This window comes from Dipodomys spectabilis, unplaced genomic scaffold (assembly GCF_019054845.1).
Source record: "Dipodomys spectabilis isolate Male_0828 unplaced genomic scaffold, ASM1905484v1 ptg000273l, whole genome shotgun sequence".
NCBI classification, from domain to species: domain Eukaryota; kingdom Metazoa; phylum Chordata; class Mammalia; order Rodentia; family Heteromyidae; genus Dipodomys; species Dipodomys spectabilis.
In genome coordinates this window covers 4304560-4323871 of record NW_024870950.1, presented here as the reverse complement: position 1 = coordinate 4323871, position 19312 = coordinate 4304560, and the positions used below count along the sequence as shown (strand labels likewise).

The following is a 19312-nucleotide window of genomic DNA, read 5'->3' as shown; positions in this document are numbered from 1 at the left end:
GGAATTGCAAAATTCTACAAAATAGGAATTTCAACAGAATTTTTTTTTGGTTGGTCGTAGGGCTTTAATTCTGGGCTTGGGCACTATCCCTGCATTCTTCATTTCAAGGCAAGCACTCTACCGCTTGAGCCACAGCACCACTTCCGGTTTTCTAGTGGTTAATTGGAGAGTCTCACAGACTTTCCTGCCTGGGCTGGCTTTGAACCGTGATCCTCAGATCTCAGCCTCCTCAGTAGCTAGGATTACAGGCGTGAGCCACCGACGCCCAGCTTCAACAGAAATTTTTTTATAGCTTTCTCTTCCTTGGCACATTCAAAGTATGAACTGTGGAAAATTCACTCTAAAGAAATGGTGCATGCATGAGCTGTGGCCACTGGTAAATAGCGAAACTCAAGACATGGTTTACAAGGGAGCCCAAGAAGGAATGAGGCGCTCACTGGAACCCACACAGCTGATGCACAGGCAGAGGGGACTTTTGTACCAATGTTGAGTTGCAATCTCAACTTCCTTTGCTAGAAGTAATAATTAGGAGATTCTCTGGGCTGGGAAGAACCTTAAATGTCAAATTCTATTTTCTCTTGTCGTATGATTGAGATCAATGAGCATTTCCTTTAGAAATGGGAGCACTGATTTTGGTCTCATCTAAATCAGTTACTTAAATCAGATGTAGGATGGAAAATGATTCACTGAGATGGTCAATTTTCTGTTTTTTTGTTTTGCTTTAACGATTACTAGTTTTATTAGCCAAAGGAAAGAGACTGGAAATGTTAAAATATACAATTAAGAACCTGTAAGTATATTACATATTTATACTTTCAGTATCACATCTTAGAAGGCCACTGACCAGCATCTCTTTTTTTTTTTTTTGTCGGTTGTGGGGCTTGAACTCAGGGCCTGGGCACTATCCCTGAGCCTCTTTGTGTACAAGGCTAGTGCTCTACCACTTAAGCCACAGCGCCACTTTCTGGCTTCAACTCTTTAAGGTTATCAACTTCTAAAGCGTCAAAGGCCCACTTGTGGACCTTTGGCTTAGGAGACTGCCTTTAGCAGCTAAGTTGGTCTATATATTAGCATGTGGAGTGCTCGCTCATGGTTTAAAGCTAATGCTTTGAAGGTCAGCATTGGCTCTGAAGGCAAGGGCTTTTCCGCCTGAAAACTTCCACTGTGATTCCTCAGCTGACAAATGCATAAAACCTGGCTTTATGCAGCGGCTCTCTCCTTCTTCCGGTCTATCTTCTCCCAAAGAGAAGACAAAGGCTCATGAAGCATCCGTCTGATTGGGTAAATACAACCCATCTTGCTGGGGGCAACCTGGGTCCTGAGGCTTCTCCCAGGAGAAAGCGTTTGTAAGGCCCCCTGAGATTTCTGACACTGCCACCATCCCTAAGCTCAGAAGGTGCTTTCCAGCAAGCAGTGGCAGCCACATCCAGTGGGACACACCTCCTGAGTCCGAAACCACTCCATCATGTGGCTGGTGTGGCCACCATGGCCGCAGGTCAGACAGAAGTTGGATGACCCGCGCACGGCCACATGGCAGATGGCACACTGGAATGTGAAGCCCTTGCAGATGGCACACTGTGTTCCACGGACCTCACTCCGGCAGTGGCTGCAATACACACCAAACTCTGGAAATGAAGGAAGGAAGACAAAAGCGAGAGTGAGTTTAGTTCTAAAACAGAAAACTAGGGGTTGTCAGGTAAAAAAGCTGTATCCCAGAGCTGGAGGCATGGCTCAGGTGGTAGAGTGGCAGCCTTTGAGCAAACTTGAGTTCAAGTCCTGGTCCTGGTCAGGGTGGGGGTGGAGGAGAAAATAAAAGCTATATATCCCTCAGGATTTTCTATCTGACTGTAGCGACTCAAGGAGCTGAGAAACCCTAGCCTTATTAAAAAGAAATACCTAGTTAAATTGTCCTGGGCCCATGCCTAAGCCTATGTAATGAATCCTTAACCAGTCTGTGTAGAAATTTGCAGCCCTGCAGGAGGTGTGACAATCCAATGGAGCAGCCAAGAGACGCTGCTGCTGCTGCTGCTGCTGCTGCTGCTGCTGCTGCCCACCCTTTTGGGTAAAGTTCAAAGACAGCCTGACAGTCGTCTGGAGGGAAATCTACATCATCATCCTTGTGTCTTTCTCTTTTTAAAAATGGCAGAACTTCTGCTATCTATATAAGCCCACTACCAGGGTGCTATGGCTGAGCATGTAACTCCGTGGCAGAGTACCAGCCAGGCACGCACAAGGCTCTGAGGTCCAGCCCCAGTATTGCAAAAAATAAAATAAAATTTAAAAATAGAAAGAATGAGAAGAATTGGGGTTTGGAGGCACTCAGGTGGTAGAATATCAGCCAGTGTGTGAAAGCATCAGATACCAAGATCAAATCCCAGTCTTGGACTAAGAATAAAAAGAATTGCTTTCAATGGGAGATGCTGTTGCTGCAGGGGCAGGGGCAGGGGCAGGGCCAGCTGCTGACTCTCAGAGGCCCTGTGTGAAACCCAGTGCTGAACAGCAGGCACTCGTTCCATCTGATGCTTCCGCAGCTGGCAGAGGCCTGACCTGATGTGTTGAAAAATAGAATGGCTCTGGGAACACTTCAGGTGAGAGCAGACTGGTTTTACCAACTCTACAACCAGCCCTCCTTACTGCCTGCTGACTGAGCAGAGGCTGGCCCACATCAGCACACAGGACACTGCTCCACGGCTGAGCCAGGACAGCGCTGTGCTAGGACAGGATTTCTGCCTCCTGAAAGAAGCCACAGGGCCCATCCCTCACCTGCCACCATCTGCTTCACTCTCGAATGCACCCAGGCATCTGTACTAGCCTGCAATGCCCCTGCAGCTTCCCATATACACCCTATCTTCTCTTTTCTGAATTATGCTCTCACCTGGATAAAAGGCCCTTTGCTGTCCATAGACCATCCTTATCCTCTGGGGCTGAGGCTATGTGACAGCACCAGCCTCTCCCTCTTTTCTCTGCTGCTATCCACTGACTTCTAGACACCCCTTCTACTTTGTTCACTAAAGACTTCTAGGTGTAGGTCTCCCCTTTCCTCTACTCCAATTCTTTTTTTTTTTTTGGGTCCGGTTGTGGGGCCTGAACTCTGGGCCTGGGCGCTGTCCCTCAGCTCTTCAGCTCAAGGCTAGTGCTCTACCACTTGAGCCACAGCGCCACTTTCGGATTTTTTCTTTTTGCTTATGTGGTGCTGGGGAATCGAACCCAGGGCCTCATGCATGCAAGGCAAGCACTCTACCACTGAGCCACCTCCCCAGCCCCTCTACTCCAATTCTTAAATGTGGTTATTCAATGGTTTGACTTTGTTCTCAAAAGAGAGAGAGAGTTTGGAGAGGAGGGCACTTGAAAGGAAATTAGCAAATGAGATTATCAGCCCCTCAGAAAGGAGGTGTCTCCACAATTCATCCCAGGACTCCCTGCATTCTTGGCCTTTCAGGCCTTGGTCTTCTTGTTTCTAATCCATACTTCCATTCCTTCTTGCCTTTCTTTTACCTTTTAACCAACCTGAAATACATGGATTGATTTTATGTTCCACCTTTTTATAAATATACTCAACATCTTTGTCTCCTCTTCATGGAGTCATCTGGAAAACCTGCACTGAATGAGCTCTATAGAGATGGAGGTGGCAGGGAAAAAGAGACAACAACACAAAGGAGCTGGAGAGCAGGTGCAGCACTGTTATTGGGAACATCCTGCTCCACCATTGTCCTGGAATATCATGGTTGAGGCAACTTCCTGGTACAATGGTCAATAGTCCCTGGCAATAGACCCCAACAGGGACTTTCCCTGCCCTAAGCGTGAGCCATGGCTCATCTGTCTCCCTTCTACCTGTGGTCTTATGCTCTCCACTTGGCTTTGACACTTTATTAGGGAAACCACTCCCTGTCCCCTGGTTCTTTGAAATGCCCTTCCATTTTATGGAACCCTCCAAAACTATGTGCACATCCTAAGCAGAAGCACTGAACCCTACCTGTAAAAGTGCCTAAGGCTTGAGTGCACGGGCAGGCGGGCAGGCGGGCGGGCAGGCTGGCTGGCTGGCTGGCCCTCATCCTATCTGGCTCCTGCATTGGCTCCTGATAGCTTGGTTAAGCTGCCCACCCTCAGTCTTCTATGGGAGTGTACTTTTGCCTGTGCTTCAATAAATCTTGTCCTGTTAAAACCCCTCTGTGTGTCCACCCCTGAATTCCTTCTTCAGCGAGACCAACCACCTGCCATTTATCTTTGGTGACATCTCTGGTGACGGTGGCTGGGCACACTTGAGGCACTGCCCTCTCCAGCTGCGGTGACTGACTTTCTGAAGAATTGGTTAATAAGCTCATTTTTAACTGTCTTGTTTTGCTAACTTAGGGCTGAAATTTCCTTGTGAGCCCCTTCCTCTCAGCTTTCTCTCACTCTTCTGAAATCAAAGCCAAACCCATGCATGTTCTATGGATACAGACATGTCATTTAAATGTCATTAGGATGCTTGCTGCTTTCAGCCTCCTGAGGCGCTAGGATTATAGGCATGAACTAACAGTATCTGGCTCAAATAAATTCCTTCCTTCCTTCCTTCCTTGTCAGTCACGGCACCTGAACTCTGGGCCTGTGGGCTGTCCCTCAGTTCTTCAGTTCAAGGCTAGTGCTCTACCACTTAAGCCACAGCGCCACTTCCAGCTTTTTCTGCTTATGGGGTGCTGAGGAATCGAGCCCAGGGCCTCATGCATGCAAGGCAAACACTCTACCACTGAGCTACCTTCTCAGCCCTCAAATTCCTTTCTTAGTGGCAAAATTGTGTTTTCAGTAGAAGGAATAAATTTAATCAGAACATTAAATCTAAGGAACTTCATTCTTGGCTCCACAGGAAAGCCCAAGAAGGTTCTACAACCCAGATGGCCACCACCCAGGTGGGGTATAGACTCCACAGCATAAGAATTGGCTGGGGAAAGAAGGATGCTCCCCTGACTAGTAGGTAAGGGTCAAAGGGGAGGCTGGGACACTGGATCAGGACTCTGCTACTTCCTTCCTTTCCTTCCTTCCTTCTTTCCTTCCTTCCTTCCTTCTCTCTCTCTCTCCCCCTTCCTTCCTTCCTTCCTTCCTTCCTTCCTTCCTTTCTCTTGCTCCCTCCCTCCTTCCCTCCTTCCTCCTTCTTCTTTGGCTAGTCCTAAGGCTTGATCTCAGGCCCTAGGCACTGTCCCTGAGCTTCTTTTGCTCAAGGCTCTACCACCTGCTCCACTTCTGGCTTTTTCCAAGAGGTTTATTGGAGATAAGTGTCTCACAGATTTTCTTGCCTGGCTGGCTTTAAATGGTGATCCTCAGATCTCAGCCTCCTGAGTAGCTAAGATTACGGGTGTCAGCCAGCAACACTCAGCTTTTCCCCTTCTTTCTTTCCCTCCAGTTAGTGGGAAGTTCCCAATCCATCTGGACAAACTCCCCCTTAGGATGCATTCCTGGTCACTGGAAGCAACTATCTACAAACCCCTTTAAAAGGAAGGCCAAATTCATTTCTGTAACGCAGCCTAGCCTCATAAACTGGTAGACGGGGAAATTGGCACAAGAGTGTATACTCTCCTCCAACTTGATTGTTCTGTAGAAGGCAAGGAAAATAGTCCAAGATGCTGTATGTTCAGATTGTTTCAGGAATTGAGATAAACCAGATGTTTATGAGGCTTGTGTAATAGGAAAGAATTTAGCTTTGTCAAGAAAGCCTCAACAAACATTGCTTTTTTTTTTTTTTTTTGCCAGTCCTGGCGTTTGAACTCAGGGCCTAGGCACTATTCCTGAGCTTCTTTTTTGCTCAAGGCTAGTACTCTACCACATCGAACCACAGTGCCACTTCTGGCTTTTTCTGTTTTTGTGATACTAAGGAATTGAAGCCAGAATTCCTCTCAGCCACATTTCTGGCTCTCAACATTGCTTTTTTAGGTTCCCCTTTGAGCCCAGGAGTGAAAACTATCACTTTTACTGAGTCCACAGGGTATCACACATCTTCTCAAAGGCTAGGAGCATGTGATGGGGGGCTGGGAAGATGTGCAATCTTGCTCCGGCAAGGAAATGGGTAAGCCAGCAAAGCTCTACTGATGGAGCCAGCCTCTGTGTATAACAACAGCAATCAAGTGAAAGAGGGATTGCTGAATACATGAATAAACACTCCTACCTCCAACCCACTCTGACTACGATGTCCAAAACAGATACTCAGAATGGAGTACCCTATACTGTAGTACTTCTACAACAGAAAGTCAATCTTGTTATGTGGCAGAAGAAGCTAAAAACTTCATTCCAAGTGTGGGGTTATAGACAACCTTTCAGAGAGTGACAGGAAAAGAGAAATTCATATTCACCGATCCCTTTGTGAGGATCAGGGGGACAGGACACAAACTTCAGCACTTCTGCTCGCTTCTCTCTCAGACCCCAACGATAGAGGATTTCTCCATAGCATTTCTTAAAGTCATCAAACTGCTGGGTATTGGCGGGATCCAGAAGCCTGGGTAAAAGCCCAAAGATTTCCTGTTATTTCCTTTAAAACAAAACAAGCTCGGTAGCCAATGAAACCTATTGCATCTTTCTCAAAACAAGAGTCCTGATTTTGGAGACTCAAGTTCTGGAATCATACCTCTTGCCTAGGAAAGTTTTTACCTTTTATTTTTATCATGCTGGTCACGTTCCCGCTCACGAGGATCACTGTAGGTGAGACTCCCAAAGCGGAGTTCTTCTGGGGAGGACTCTCCCCAAGGTGAAGACACATGATCTGTCTCTCTCCCCGCTGAAGAAAAGCAAATGAGGAGAGAAGATAGCCATCAAAAAGGTGTGGAAAGTTACCTGAAAACGCTCTTACACCTCTTACTACAGTATGGGTCCAATTGAGTCCCTAAAGAAAAACAAATTAGCTAAAGATGCTGAGAAATGGAACTAACGAAGAACTCTTTCCTAGCCTTACTTCTTTGGATGGGTATTAATAATTAGGAGTACCTGGAAACTAAGTACACAAAATAATGAACCAAATTATGGTATCATGGTATAGTAGAATGTTGTATAATGATTATGTAAAGGCTTGTTAAATATCGTGAGAAAATGCTCATGATAAAATTAAAGCAGAACATAAAACAGCATACATAGCATAACCACTATACAGCTTGGACAATATACTGAGACTCTACCTATTTGAAAAAAAAAAAAAAGAGAAATTAAGTTCATTTTTTGAAAGACAAATTTAAACCCAGGAAACAAAGATAACTATTCATAAAACAGATCTTTAGAGCCCCCTGGAGTCAGGCCCAGCTTCATTTCTCTATACTAAAAATAATATTGGGAGGAAGTAGATGATAAGAAGTAGAAGATGATAATAGAAAGAGGCATGTACAGGAATAAAGATAGAGGTGTGCAGATAGCTCAATGATACAATGCTTGCCTAGAATGCACAAGGCCCTGAGTTCTATACCCAGCACAAGAGAGAGACCTACACACAGAGTCAGAGACAGACAAAGAGACAGACTGTCAGATAGAGACAGAGAGAATTTAAGGATAAACCCAACAAGGCATAAAGACCTTCTACAAAGCGGCCCTTTCAACATGTAAAGCCAGACCTTGCTGATAGTTGTATCTCTATCACACTAAACAGAGAGAAAAATGAGAAACAACAATAGCCATGGAGAGTCAGGACCAAGTGAAGGTTAATATGAGCAGTGTGTGCACACCAGCGTTTCCACACCCACCTATGTTCCAGCCACCGGTGCTGAGCCCTGGGTCTGACATACTGGAGCAGGACCCCGAGGAGGTAAAGCTGGGCTACATGGAAGGAGGAGCACACTGGTATCAGAATCTCATTCCACATGTAAGCTTACACTAAGGAAAAATCAGATGCAAACCAGAAAGCTTACAAACTTACATATCGACTGTGGGAGACCACAAGATTAGAAGAACGGTTAGGAAAAGGCCCAAAGGGGTTTGGTATCCCCTGAGGCCGAGACTGGGCTTCAAACACACTGCAGAGCATAGCCAAGGTCTGAACATCCCGGAGTCGGCAATAATGAGCCAACCTGAAAATACAGATGAGAGGAAACAGGTCAAGAGGAAGGCTGGAAGAAGGACAAGTACCATGTTATGGCGGAGGATTCTGCATCCTATCTCAAACTCCTCAGGAACTGGACTTTCTGTAACTCAGGCTCTGGTCTATGCTAACTACTACTGTACACTTGTTTTGGAATAAAAAGGTATCAGAGTATTACAAATCACCTAGACATCAACTAGAAACCTTCTGGTTGGTATCCATGCTGGGGCTGGCATGTGAATGTAGCTTCTCCAGGAACCAGGCAGACCAACCCATCATCTGAGAGAAGCAGTCCATGATCTCAGTCTCCCAGCTCCCAGTGCAGTTCCCACATATGTCTCTCATTTAATCTAAAGCTGTGGGAGGTGCTCAGAGAACATGTGGACAAGCCACTGCCTGCAGAATTATAAGTGTGAGCTATTTACATAAGAAGGACAAAGAATAGGTTTACCTTTAGTCTTTCAAGAACACTATGCTAGAATGTGAGTTAGGGATTGGTGTTACTCCTTGGAGATGGAATAATTCTGACACTTTCCTACACTCAGCGTCTAAGATTTTGTAACTGTTTTATGCTGACTGTGCTATCAAGGCCCTATATGAAGTAGGCAAAACAAGCACTGTAACCCCCTGTGTTAAGGGTAAGGTAACAGGAGGACAAACAGGTTTTCCAGGTCTGGAAAGTAAGGAAAGCAAACACTTCATCCTGAACGAAGTGGAGTTTCCTGCTCAGACCCTGACACTCAAGTGTGATAGAGATTCAAGTGGTCTTACTTGGTGGTAAATCATTTTGCATATTTCACTTGCCAAATTTCAGTGCAGCAAATGAAATACAACTACAATTATCTTCATGAGTTGCCTAATAGTGAAATCATCCTGGTATTGAGAGAACGAATGTGAACAACACACAATTCTCTGTCTGTTCCCAGAGACCAATCCCAGAGCATCAAGTAGAAATTTACCATTCCAGAGCTCAAAGGCCCATATATAAACTGGTGTGACTTACAAAAACATGACTCTCACTTAAGGGTCTCAAACTCTTCTTATACATGACAAATAAAGGCCTTGAGCTATAAAAAATGTATCTTGCACAAGAGTTATGCCAGTGCTAAAAGGAAATGGCACACTCCTTCCCTTCATCCCTCTGGCTTTTGCACCTTGCTCTAAGGCAGCAACATTTAAAGTGTTTCCAGACCTAAAATGGACATCACTCATTTTTCTCACTTTTAGCTCCCAAAACCTACAGGGATTCCAGCAGCTGTCGTCCAAATGGATGTCGAGCCCAGGGTGTTTCCAAATCTGGGTCAGACTTCGGACCAAGGCAAAGATCTGTAGCTACTGTAGCCAGTGACCAAACCTGGACAGATCAAAAAGAGAGAGTCAAACTCAAACTAGGTAGGATCACAGAGGAATCTCTACTTTTCTCTATCTACAGCCTAAAGCCTTGCCCACTCTAGGGCAATAACAGCTAGGTCCCTGCAAAACTTTAGATCCATTCAGCCCTACTGAATCAGAATTCACATTTTAACAAAATCTTAAGTGACTCTGTGTACACTATATTGCTTGGGAAACACTAGCTTTAAAACTTTCACTAATAAGGCAATGGCCTGGGGACAGGCTTAATGGTAGAGTACCTGCTTAGCAAATGCAAGGCCATGAATTCTAACCCCAATACCACTAGTAATACTGATAATGATAACAATAATAACAAAGCCAGGAATGGTGGCAAAGGCCTGTAAATAATCCCAGCAGTACTTGAGGTGAAGCAGGAGGATTATGAGTTCAAGGCTAGCCCAGCAAGAATCTGTCTCAAAAAAAAGATGGGAGGCCGGGCACCGGTGGCTCACGCCTGTAAACCTAGCTACTCAGGAGGCTGAGATCTGAGGATTGCAGTTCAAAGCCGGCCCATGCAGCAAAGTCTGTGAGACTCATATCTCCAATTAAGCACCAGAAAACCAGTAGTGGCACTGTGGCTCAAGTGGTAGAACACTAGCCTTAAGCTGAAGAGCTGAGGGACAGCACCCAGGCCCAGAGTTCAAGCCCTATGACTGACCAAAACAAAGAGAGGGGCGGGAAGGGGAAAGAAAGAGAGGAGGGGGAGAGGGAGAGACAGACAGAAACAGAGAGACAGAAAGATACACACACACTCAGAGAAAAGGGTCAACTATTTAAACACTAATATGTGACTTTCTCTGATCCTTCATTAGTGACTGAGTTGGCAGGGAGCAAAAAAGCACATCCTGTGTCCCATTTAAGATTTGTTTTCCTGGGCTGGGAATGTGGCTTAGTGGTAGAGTGCTTGCCTAGCATGCATTAAGCCCTGGGTTCAATTCCTCAGCACCATATACACAGAAAAAGCCAGAAGTGGTGCTGTGGCTCAAGCGGTAGAGCGTTACCCTTGAGCAAAAGAAGCTCAGGGACAGTGCCCATGCTCTGAGTTTAAGCCCCAGGTCTGGCCAAAAAAAAAAAAAAAAAGATGTTCTCCTTTATCCAGATAATGAAAGTCTTTGTTGCCTTCATTATGGACATTTTAGTATAATCTCTGAAGCTGTAGCAGAACAGGCCAAGACTAGGCAGACTTGGCTTTGTTTTTGTTCAGAGTAAACCTGAGAAACACCTCTAAACCTGAATCTAGGACTTGGAATCACCAGCCAAAGGCAATGTCCCTTAAGCGTCTAATAAATCCAAGCCATAAGTTATATATACCTTGTCATAACAAAGTCCCCATGCCCTTGATGCTTCTAAAAACTAAATAGTACTTTTGGGGGGAAAAAATCTTTTTTTTTTTTTTGGGTCCGGTCGTGGGGCCTGACCTCTGGGCCTGGGTGCTGTCCCTCAGCTCTTCAGCTCAAGGCTAGCACTCTACCACTTGAGCCACAGCGCCACTTCCGGCTTTTTTCTTTTTGCTTATGTGGTGCTGAGGAATCGAACCCAGGGCCTCAGGCATGCAAGGCAAGCGCTCTACCACTGAGCCACCTTCCCAGCCCGGAAAAAAATCTTTCACTTGTAGCAACACATCATTGTCTACCCATCAACTAGTAAAGACTACTCTAGACTATGAGAAGTACAAAAGGACAAAGGCATAGACTTTGACTAAGGAAGTTTATAATTCAATCAGCCATTGGTGGCTCATACCAGCAATCCTAGTTATTCAAGAGGCTGAGATCTAAGGATTGTGGTTCAGGGCCAGCCCAGGCAGGAAAGTCTATGAGACTCTTATCTCCAATTAACCACCAGAAAACTGGAAGTAGAACAGTGGCTCAAAGTGGCAGAATGGTACCTGGCTAACAACTTGGCCTCGCTATTTCAAAATACAGATTTCCTAAATGCCTTCAGCAGAATGACACTTTACATTTATTCCTTCAGCTATTACAAAGTAGTAAATACAGCATCTTCAACAGGGACATAAAAAAAAATATTAAAGCTTTGTTACTGATTTATCTGTCCTTTTTTGTTGTTGTTGTTGGTCATGGGGCTTGAACTCTGGGCCTGGGCGCTGTCCCTCAGCTCTTCAGCTCAAGGCAAGTGTTTTACCACTTGAGTCAACAGCACCAGAAAAATATTGAAGAAAAAATTAAGAATCAGAAGGGCACTGGAGGCTTACAATCTTAGCTACTCAGGAAGCTGAGATCTGAAGATTGGGATTCAAAAAACTTAAAGTCTGTGAGACTCTTTTATCTCCACTAAACTACCAAAACAGCTGGAAATAGAGCTGTGGCTCAAGTAATAAAGCACTAGTTTGAACAAAAAAGGGACAGTGACAAGGCTCTGAGTTCAGCATAAAAATGAATGAATTGAGAAATACTTTTTGCTGCATGTTTTTTCAGAACATGAAAATCATGGCCTCAGTATACAGCATTCACTAATCTTCTCACCAACTCTGTGAGGAAATTATTCTTCAAGTTCTCACTTTACAAACACACTCAAAGGCTAAGAATCAGGGATAACCTCCTGAGTTTACTCTGGTACAAAGCCAAGCTAGACCCAAGTCTCCTGTTATAAATCCTATGATTTCAACTATACCATGTTGACTTCGTATTGTTCATAAAATCAAGGTAGCTGTTGCTTTACAGAAGTAGATTAAACCCATAACTAAATTTCTCTTAAAAGGCTTTCAGGCAGAGACTTGATGGTGTTTATTAGAATATAAATGGAAACCCAGGGACTTTTTAAATCATAAAAATCAAGGAAAGGGCTTAGAATTGACTCATTTGGAGAGTGATAAGGAAGAATATTGAGCTAATAGGACAAGCACTAGCAATTTTCATTTCTCATCCTAATTTTCACAATAAAGAATCAGGGTACAATTGAGATAGAAAGTGAATTAATGGGTACATGTAGTTGAGAAGGATAGGAAGGCAGACAAGGAATTAAAAGGTTAAGGGGCCTGGGCTTTCTTTTTAGGGCCATAAAAATATTCTAAAGCTGTGGTGATGGTTGCATAACTGCATACACTAAAACCCACCAACTGGAATGTTTGTTTGTTTTTTTGTCGGTCATGGGGCTTGAACTCTGGGCCTGGGCGCTGTCCCTCCGCTCTTCAGCTCAAGGCCAGCACTCTACCACTTTAGCTACAGCACCACTTCCAGTTTTCTAGTGGTTTACTGGAGATAGGAGTCTCACCGTCTTTCCTGCCCGGGCTGGCTTTGAACCGCGATTCTCAGATCTCAGCCTCCTGAGTAGCTAGGATTACAGGCATGAGCCACCGGCGCCCGGCACCAATTGGAATTTTTTAAGTGGGTAAATTGCATGGTATACAGACCATGTTTCAATAAAACTGTTTTAAAACAACAGGAAGGAGGGGCTGGGAAGGTGGTTCAGTGGTAGAGTTCTTGCCTTGCATGCATAAGGCCCTGGATTCGATTTCTCAGCACCACCTAAGCAGAAAAATCCAGAAGTGGCATTGTGGCTCAAGTGGTAGAATGCTAGCCTTGAGCTGAAGACCTGAGGGACAGTGCCCAGGCCCAGAGTTCAGGCTCCATGACCAACAACAACAACAAAAAAAAACAAAACAGGAAGGAGCAGCTTGCTTATACACTTAGGTATTCTTGCAAAGATGAAGGAAATTTACAGTTTTGTAAGACTAAATCATTATTTTTTAAGCTGAACAATTCTACATAAAGGAACACTGTTTTGGAAAATTTTGTGAGATAAAACATGTTTCAAAGCCGGGTGCTGATGGCTCATGCCTATAATCCTAGCTACTTAGGAGGCTGAGATCTGAGGATTGCGGTTCAAAGCCAGCCCGGGCAGGAAAGTCCGTGAGACTCTTATCTCCAATAAACCATTAGAAAACTGGAAGAGGCGCTGTGGTTCAAGTGGTAGAACGCTCTCCTTGAGCTGAAGAGCACAGGGACAGCGCCCAAGCCCAGAGTTCAAGCCCCATGAGTGACGGGGGTGGAGTGGGGGGTGGGGTGGGGAGGAACATGTTTCAAAGTTAAAGAGGAAATGGTGCTGTGGCTAAAGTGGTATAGCACTAGCCTTGAGCACAAACAGGCTCAGGGACAGTGCCCAAGCCCTGAGTTCCAGTCCCACAACAACAAAACAAACAAACAAGTGGGGACCAGGTGGCTTATGCCTGTAATCCTAGCTACTCAGAAAGCGAGATCTGAGGCTCCTGGTTCAAAGCCAGCCGTAAGACTCTTATTTCCAATAAACCACTCAGAAAACCAGAAGTGTTGCTATTGCTCAAATGCTAGAGCTGTGGCTCAATGGTAGAGCACTAGCCTTGAGCTGAAGCGTTGAGGACAGCGCCCAGGCCCAGAGTTTAAGTCCCATGACCGACAAAACAAACAAACAAACAACAACAATAATAAAGTTATTTTGAAGAAAAAGAAAAAAGGATTTGAGGGCAAAAATGGTAAAGACATAGATGCCCAAATTTAGGTATGCAATACTCAGTGTAGTATTGGAAAAGAAAAGAGATGAAGTTAAAATATTCAGTAAATTCTTTAGGGTCTCCCCAACTGAGCACTAGTAAGAAAAACATCTAGGGGATTTAAGAAGCTGCTATAGCCCTAAAAATTGATTCAAAAAAAAAAAGAAGAAAAGAAAAGAACTGGAAAATAGGAGCCACTAACCTACAACTATCAAATGAAAATCTGCTGCCAAAAATTTCAAGTTTAGGGGCTGGGAAGGTGCTCAGTGGTAGAGTGCTTCCCTTGCGTGCATGAGGCCCTGGGTTTGATTTCTTAGCACTACATAAGCAGAAAAAGCTGGAAGTGGTACTGTGGCTCAAGTGGTAGAGCGCCCAGGCCCAAAGTTCAGGCTCCACAACTGACAAAAAAAAAAATCCAAGTTCAGGATGACCCATTGCAACAATGAGACTCACAAGACCCTATGTTGGAAATGAATTTTAAAACTTCAGGGTGGGGGGGAAGAGAGAGAGGAAGGTGAGGGAGGGAAGGGATAGTAGGAGAAAAACAAAGAAGGGGGTGACAATGCTCGATAAGAAATGTACTCATTACCTTACTCATGTAACTGTAACCCCTCTGTATAGCATCTTTACAATAAAAAAAAATTTAAGTTCAGCCAGGCACAGGTGGCTTATGTCTGCATTCCTAGCTACTCAGGAGTCTGAGATTTGAATATCCCTGTTCACCTGGACAGCCTTAAGACTCTTATCTCCAATAAGCTACTCAGAAAACTGGAAGTGGCACTGTGGCTCAAATGGTATAGTACTAGAGTTAAAGAGCCGAGGGACATCACCCGCCCGGAGTTCAAGCCCCACAACCGACCAAAAAAACAAAACAAGTTCCACCAATAAGGATTTTTAATACCTGGACAAGATCCTTCCTTCCAACAAGCATGGCTGAAGTGGCATTCTTCTGGCATGTTTCCTGAATATCATTCACATTCAATCTGGAAAAAAAATTTTAAGAATAAAAAAGTTAAGGGGCTGGCAAGGTGGCTCAGTGGTAGAGCGCTTGCCTTGCATGCCTGAGGCCCTGGGTTCGATTCCTCAGCACCACATAAGCAAAAAGAAAAAAGCTGGAAGTGGCGCTGTGGCTCAAGTGGTAGAGCGCTAGCCTTGAGCTGAGGGACAGCACCCAGGCCCAGAGTTCAGGCCCCACGACTGGACCAAAAAAAAAAAAAGAATAAAAAAGTTACTTTCTAGTCCAACTTCCTAGATTTAATAGACTATGTCTCCTGGCTTAACAGAGTAGGAACTTTCCCTTGGGTGTCACTCAAGATGTTTTACTTTATGTTGGCGCGAAGCTCCCTTCTATCTGATAGGGTAGGGAAGAAGTAAACTGGAGCTGATGTTCATTGAGCTGTGAGTTCTTGTTAGGGGAAGGTAAAATTGTTAACAGCTCTGAAGTGATGAAAAGAAGCTGTCCTCAAACACTAATTCACCAACTAGCTTTTCTGTCGAGTTCCCAAGGCTTATGGGATTTAAATATGTACAACACTGTAATTTGTACATAGGATATTATGCTGTATGTGTGCTACAGAAAAGACATTTGTTAAGTGTTGAAGCTCAGGAAGGAACCACAGGTTGGCCTCTGCAGACTGATCACTCACCTCCCACTTCCCTTCAGTCAAAGTAGCTGTGCTTTTATCTGCTTTCTATATTGAGTGCGGGAGCAGAATTCTAGGGAAGTCCCCAAAGACTCCTGCCCCCTGCTGTACACACATTGAATAATCTCTTCCTTTTGAATATGGGCAGCACTAATGGAATGTCACCACTGGATTATGTTACTAAGTCCTAGACTCTGTCAAGAGTCAGATTACCATGAGTGGGCCTGATCTAATTAGGTAGGGCCTTAAAAGAGGTAATGGGGGCAGGGAGAGGGCGCTGGGAATGTGGCTTAGTGGTAGAATGTTAGCATGCACAAAGCCCTAGGTTCAATTCCTCAGTACCACATAAACAGAAAAAGCCAGTAATGGTACTCAAGTGGTAGAGCACTAGACTTGAACAAAAGCAGCTCAGGGACAGTGCCTAGGCCCTAAGTGCAAGTCCCAGGACTGGCAAAAAAAAAGCTAACGGCTAAGCGAGCCACTATACTAGCGTTAAAGAAGATGAAATTCACTTAAGTCTTCTTTAGTCCAGAAGGGTTTGAATTCTGTTAATAACTGAATGAACCTGGACAAAGACCTTGAACATCAGAGTAGATCACTATGGGGCCTACAGGATTTTAGCTGGGCGAGACTCTGAGCAACAGCCCAGCAAAGCCAGGCCCAGCTCCTGACCTATGACAACTGCAAGGCAATACATGTATACTACCTGAAGCTGCTGAGTTTGTGGTAATATGCTATACGACAACAGAGCTTCTCCTAAAATTACTTTTGAAGACAACTTGCAAAGCTTTTAAACACACACACACACACACACACACACACACACACACATACACACACACACGATTTGTCAAAGTGATAAGCACAGCATACTTGAAATCTTGAACTTACATGTACAATTCTCCCAGTGATTTGTGAACAGGAAGAAGGCAAGAAACATCCTGGATGATGACCTTCCCGGCAGCTTTGATGGGCCGATTGCCAGAGTCTGAGCCCTCACGCTTACTCTTCCACCTCCTTGATTTCTAGGGAGAAGATGGCAAGATATAGCCAATAGGACTTGGAAAAGCAGAAACATACAGTTGCAGAACACAACAGCATATTTGGGTCATTGGTCATTTGCAGAAACTGTAAATTACATCATGCCCACAATTACATGAATCAGCATCAATAGGAAATAAAAGGATGACAAAGGACACTGAGCTCTTGATCCAAAATCCTAACAGAAAGACAGGCACCCGTGGCAGGGCTACATACATTCTGCAGGTGTTCAAAAATGGAAACTAGGAAGCCAGAATTAATTAATTAATTTTAAAATAGCAGTTCAAGGAGTTAGTAAAGACTCCCAAAATGTGGGAGAAGAACCAATTTTAAGGTTGGAGTTTAGTACTAGGTTCAAAGGTCTTGCCTGAAACCAGTTTTCTCTTCTCAGACAGTTTCAACAGGATCTGTGGGATATTTAGCTCAGACACACCGGCACAGGCTCTGCCAACGTTAATCTATGGAGGAAGAAGAGCCTGGAAGCTCTAGGAGAGTTTCTACTCTTTTCTAGAAGACCTGAATTATTTCTACACATTGATCCCTTCAAAAGGTCCAAGATATTCAAGTCAGGGGACTGGGTAATGGACATGGCGAGCATGAACATAGCCCAGTTCCCCAGATCTGTCACTGTTAAGTAGCTCTCTATATGAGGAGTCTATGCATGTAAAATGGGAAATGTTCTGGAAAATGAGAATTACCAGACTCTGCTACCTTCAAAATGGCAACCAGACAATGGAGCAAATATTCTATTTCCAAAAGTTAAAAGAGTTAACCAAAATGACTCAGCTAAGGAAACTAACAAGCCAGGTATAAGGAGCAGGTGAAAAGAAGCTACAGTTTGGAATCAGAAAACCAAGGTCATTTTTTTTTTTTTGGTCGGTCATGGGGCTTGAACTCTGGGCTTGGGCACTGTCCCAGCGCTCTTCAGCTCAAGGCAAGCACTCTACCACTTGAGCTACAGCACCACTCCCAATTTTTCTTTTCTTTTTTTTTTTTTGGTCATTTGTGGGGCTTGATCTCTGGGCTTGGCCTCTGTCCTTGCGCTCTTCAACTCAAGGCGAGCACTCTACCGCTTGAGCCACAACACCACTTCAGTTTTCTAGTGGTTTATTGGAGATAAGAGTCTCATGGACTTTCCTGCCTGAGCTGGCTTTGAACCATGATCCTCAGATCTCAGCCTCCTGAGTAGCTAGGATTACAGGTGTCAGCCACTGGTGCCCAGCCAAACCAAGGTCTTATTACCACATATACTGGTTCAGTATGACTCTGGGAAAGTTTAATCATTTGCTGGTGATTTAATCTCATGATAGTCACCTTTTTTCCCCCCTTCTCAATAATAACTTGGACTAACAATGGATCCTGTTGGCCAATACCAGAAAGTCAATGAGGGTACAGTAAGAAAAACACATGAGTGTAAACTGCAAAGACTGGGAAGGGCAACCTAAAAATATATGTGTGTATGTAAACCCTCAGGAACCTAAATTAGCTCATTATTCAGATTACTCATGGGCAAATTTATTTTCTACATGTGATTTTCACATAACTACGCTCCTGTGAATTATTTTAGGTGTTAAAATCCAGGCATTTCTGGCCTGGGAAGGTGGCTCAGTGGTAGAGCACTTGCCTTGCCTTGTGGTGCCAGCACCACATAAGCAAAAAGAAAAAAGCCGGAAGTGGCGCTATGGCTCAAGTGGTAGAGCGCTAGCCTTGAGCTGAAGAGCTGAGGGACAGCGCCCAGGCCCAGAGTTCAGGCCCCATGACCGGACCCAAAAAAAAAAAAAAAATCCAGGCATTTCTGACCACAATATCTTATCTAATCCCAAGGGCATCCAGTGCATGTAACTTTCTAGAGATTTGGTATATATCTCAGTATTTACTAAATGCAGGACACCTGAATTTAGTTCCAGGCCAGTAAATGAAGAAGTTTAGCCAAAGTATCTGTGAATGATTTATCATAATTTATAAGTGCATATGCTGCACCAACAATATGGACTGTAACCTATTTGATCTTATGAAGCAGTTCCACTGCTACTTACTACTTGTCTATGCAATGGGTCCTAATTCTTCAATACAAGGGGAAGGGTAATCTATTATTAGGGGGAACTCTTCAATCTTCTGCATTTTCCAAGGTCAGTCTCACTGGCTGGCCTTGAACTCACTGTGTAGCCTCAAACTCCCTATATTCATCTACCTCAGCTTCCTGAGAGCTAAAATGACAGTCCTGATTCTTTACTAAAGAAGAATTATGTGCATACTCACTATCCTTTTGCCAGGCCCCAGGGGGGATCATGCCTTTCATCCTAGGTACTAAGGAGGCTGAGATCTGAAGATCACAGCTCAAAGCTAGCCCAGGCAGAAAAGTCTGTTCTTTTTTTGTTTTTTTTTATCTGTCATGGGGCTTGAACTCTGGGCCTGGGCTCTGTCCCTCAGCTCTTCAGCTCAAGGCAAGACTCTAACACAAGCCACAGCACCACTTCCTGTTTTCTGGTGGTTAATTGGAGATAAGAGTCTCACGGACTTAACCAGGATCCTCAGATCTTAGCCTCTTGAGCAGCTAGGATTACAGGCATGAGCCATCAGCACCTGGCAGGAAAGTCTATTTGTAAGATTTATATCTCCACTAAATTATCAAAAAAGCCAGAAGTAGATATGTGGGTCAAGTGGAGAGTGGTAGCCTTGAGCAAAAAGGTGGTCAGGGATGGATCCTAGGCTCTGAGTTCAAGCCCC

The 19312-nt window shown here is 44.4% G+C and overlaps 1 protein-coding gene across 2 annotated transcripts in view; it reads right to left on the bottom strand.

Moving 5' to 3' along the window:
• Positions 1–322: 322 nt before the first annotated feature.
• Wdr59 (WD repeat domain 59) overlaps positions 323–19312 on the bottom strand; it is a 69736-nt gene continuing 50746 nt past the window's right edge. For both annotated transcript variants that reach the window (XM_042700940.1, XM_042700939.1), the window contains 8 exons: positions 16436–16569; positions 14803–14884; positions 9268–9380; positions 7865–8015; positions 7692–7764; positions 6616–6742; positions 6321–6463; positions 323–1625 (listed from right to left, as the gene is read on the bottom strand). In XM_042700940.1, the coding sequence (XP_042556874.1) occupies positions 1390–1625; positions 6321–6463; positions 6616–6742; positions 7692–7764; positions 7865–8015; positions 9268–9380; positions 14803–14884; positions 16436–16569 (1059 nt within the window). In that variant the 3' untranslated portion in view covers positions 323–1389. The remainder of the gene's footprint in view (positions 1626–6320; positions 6464–6615; positions 6743–7691; positions 7765–7864; positions 8016–9267; positions 9381–14802; positions 14885–16435; positions 16570–19312) is intronic.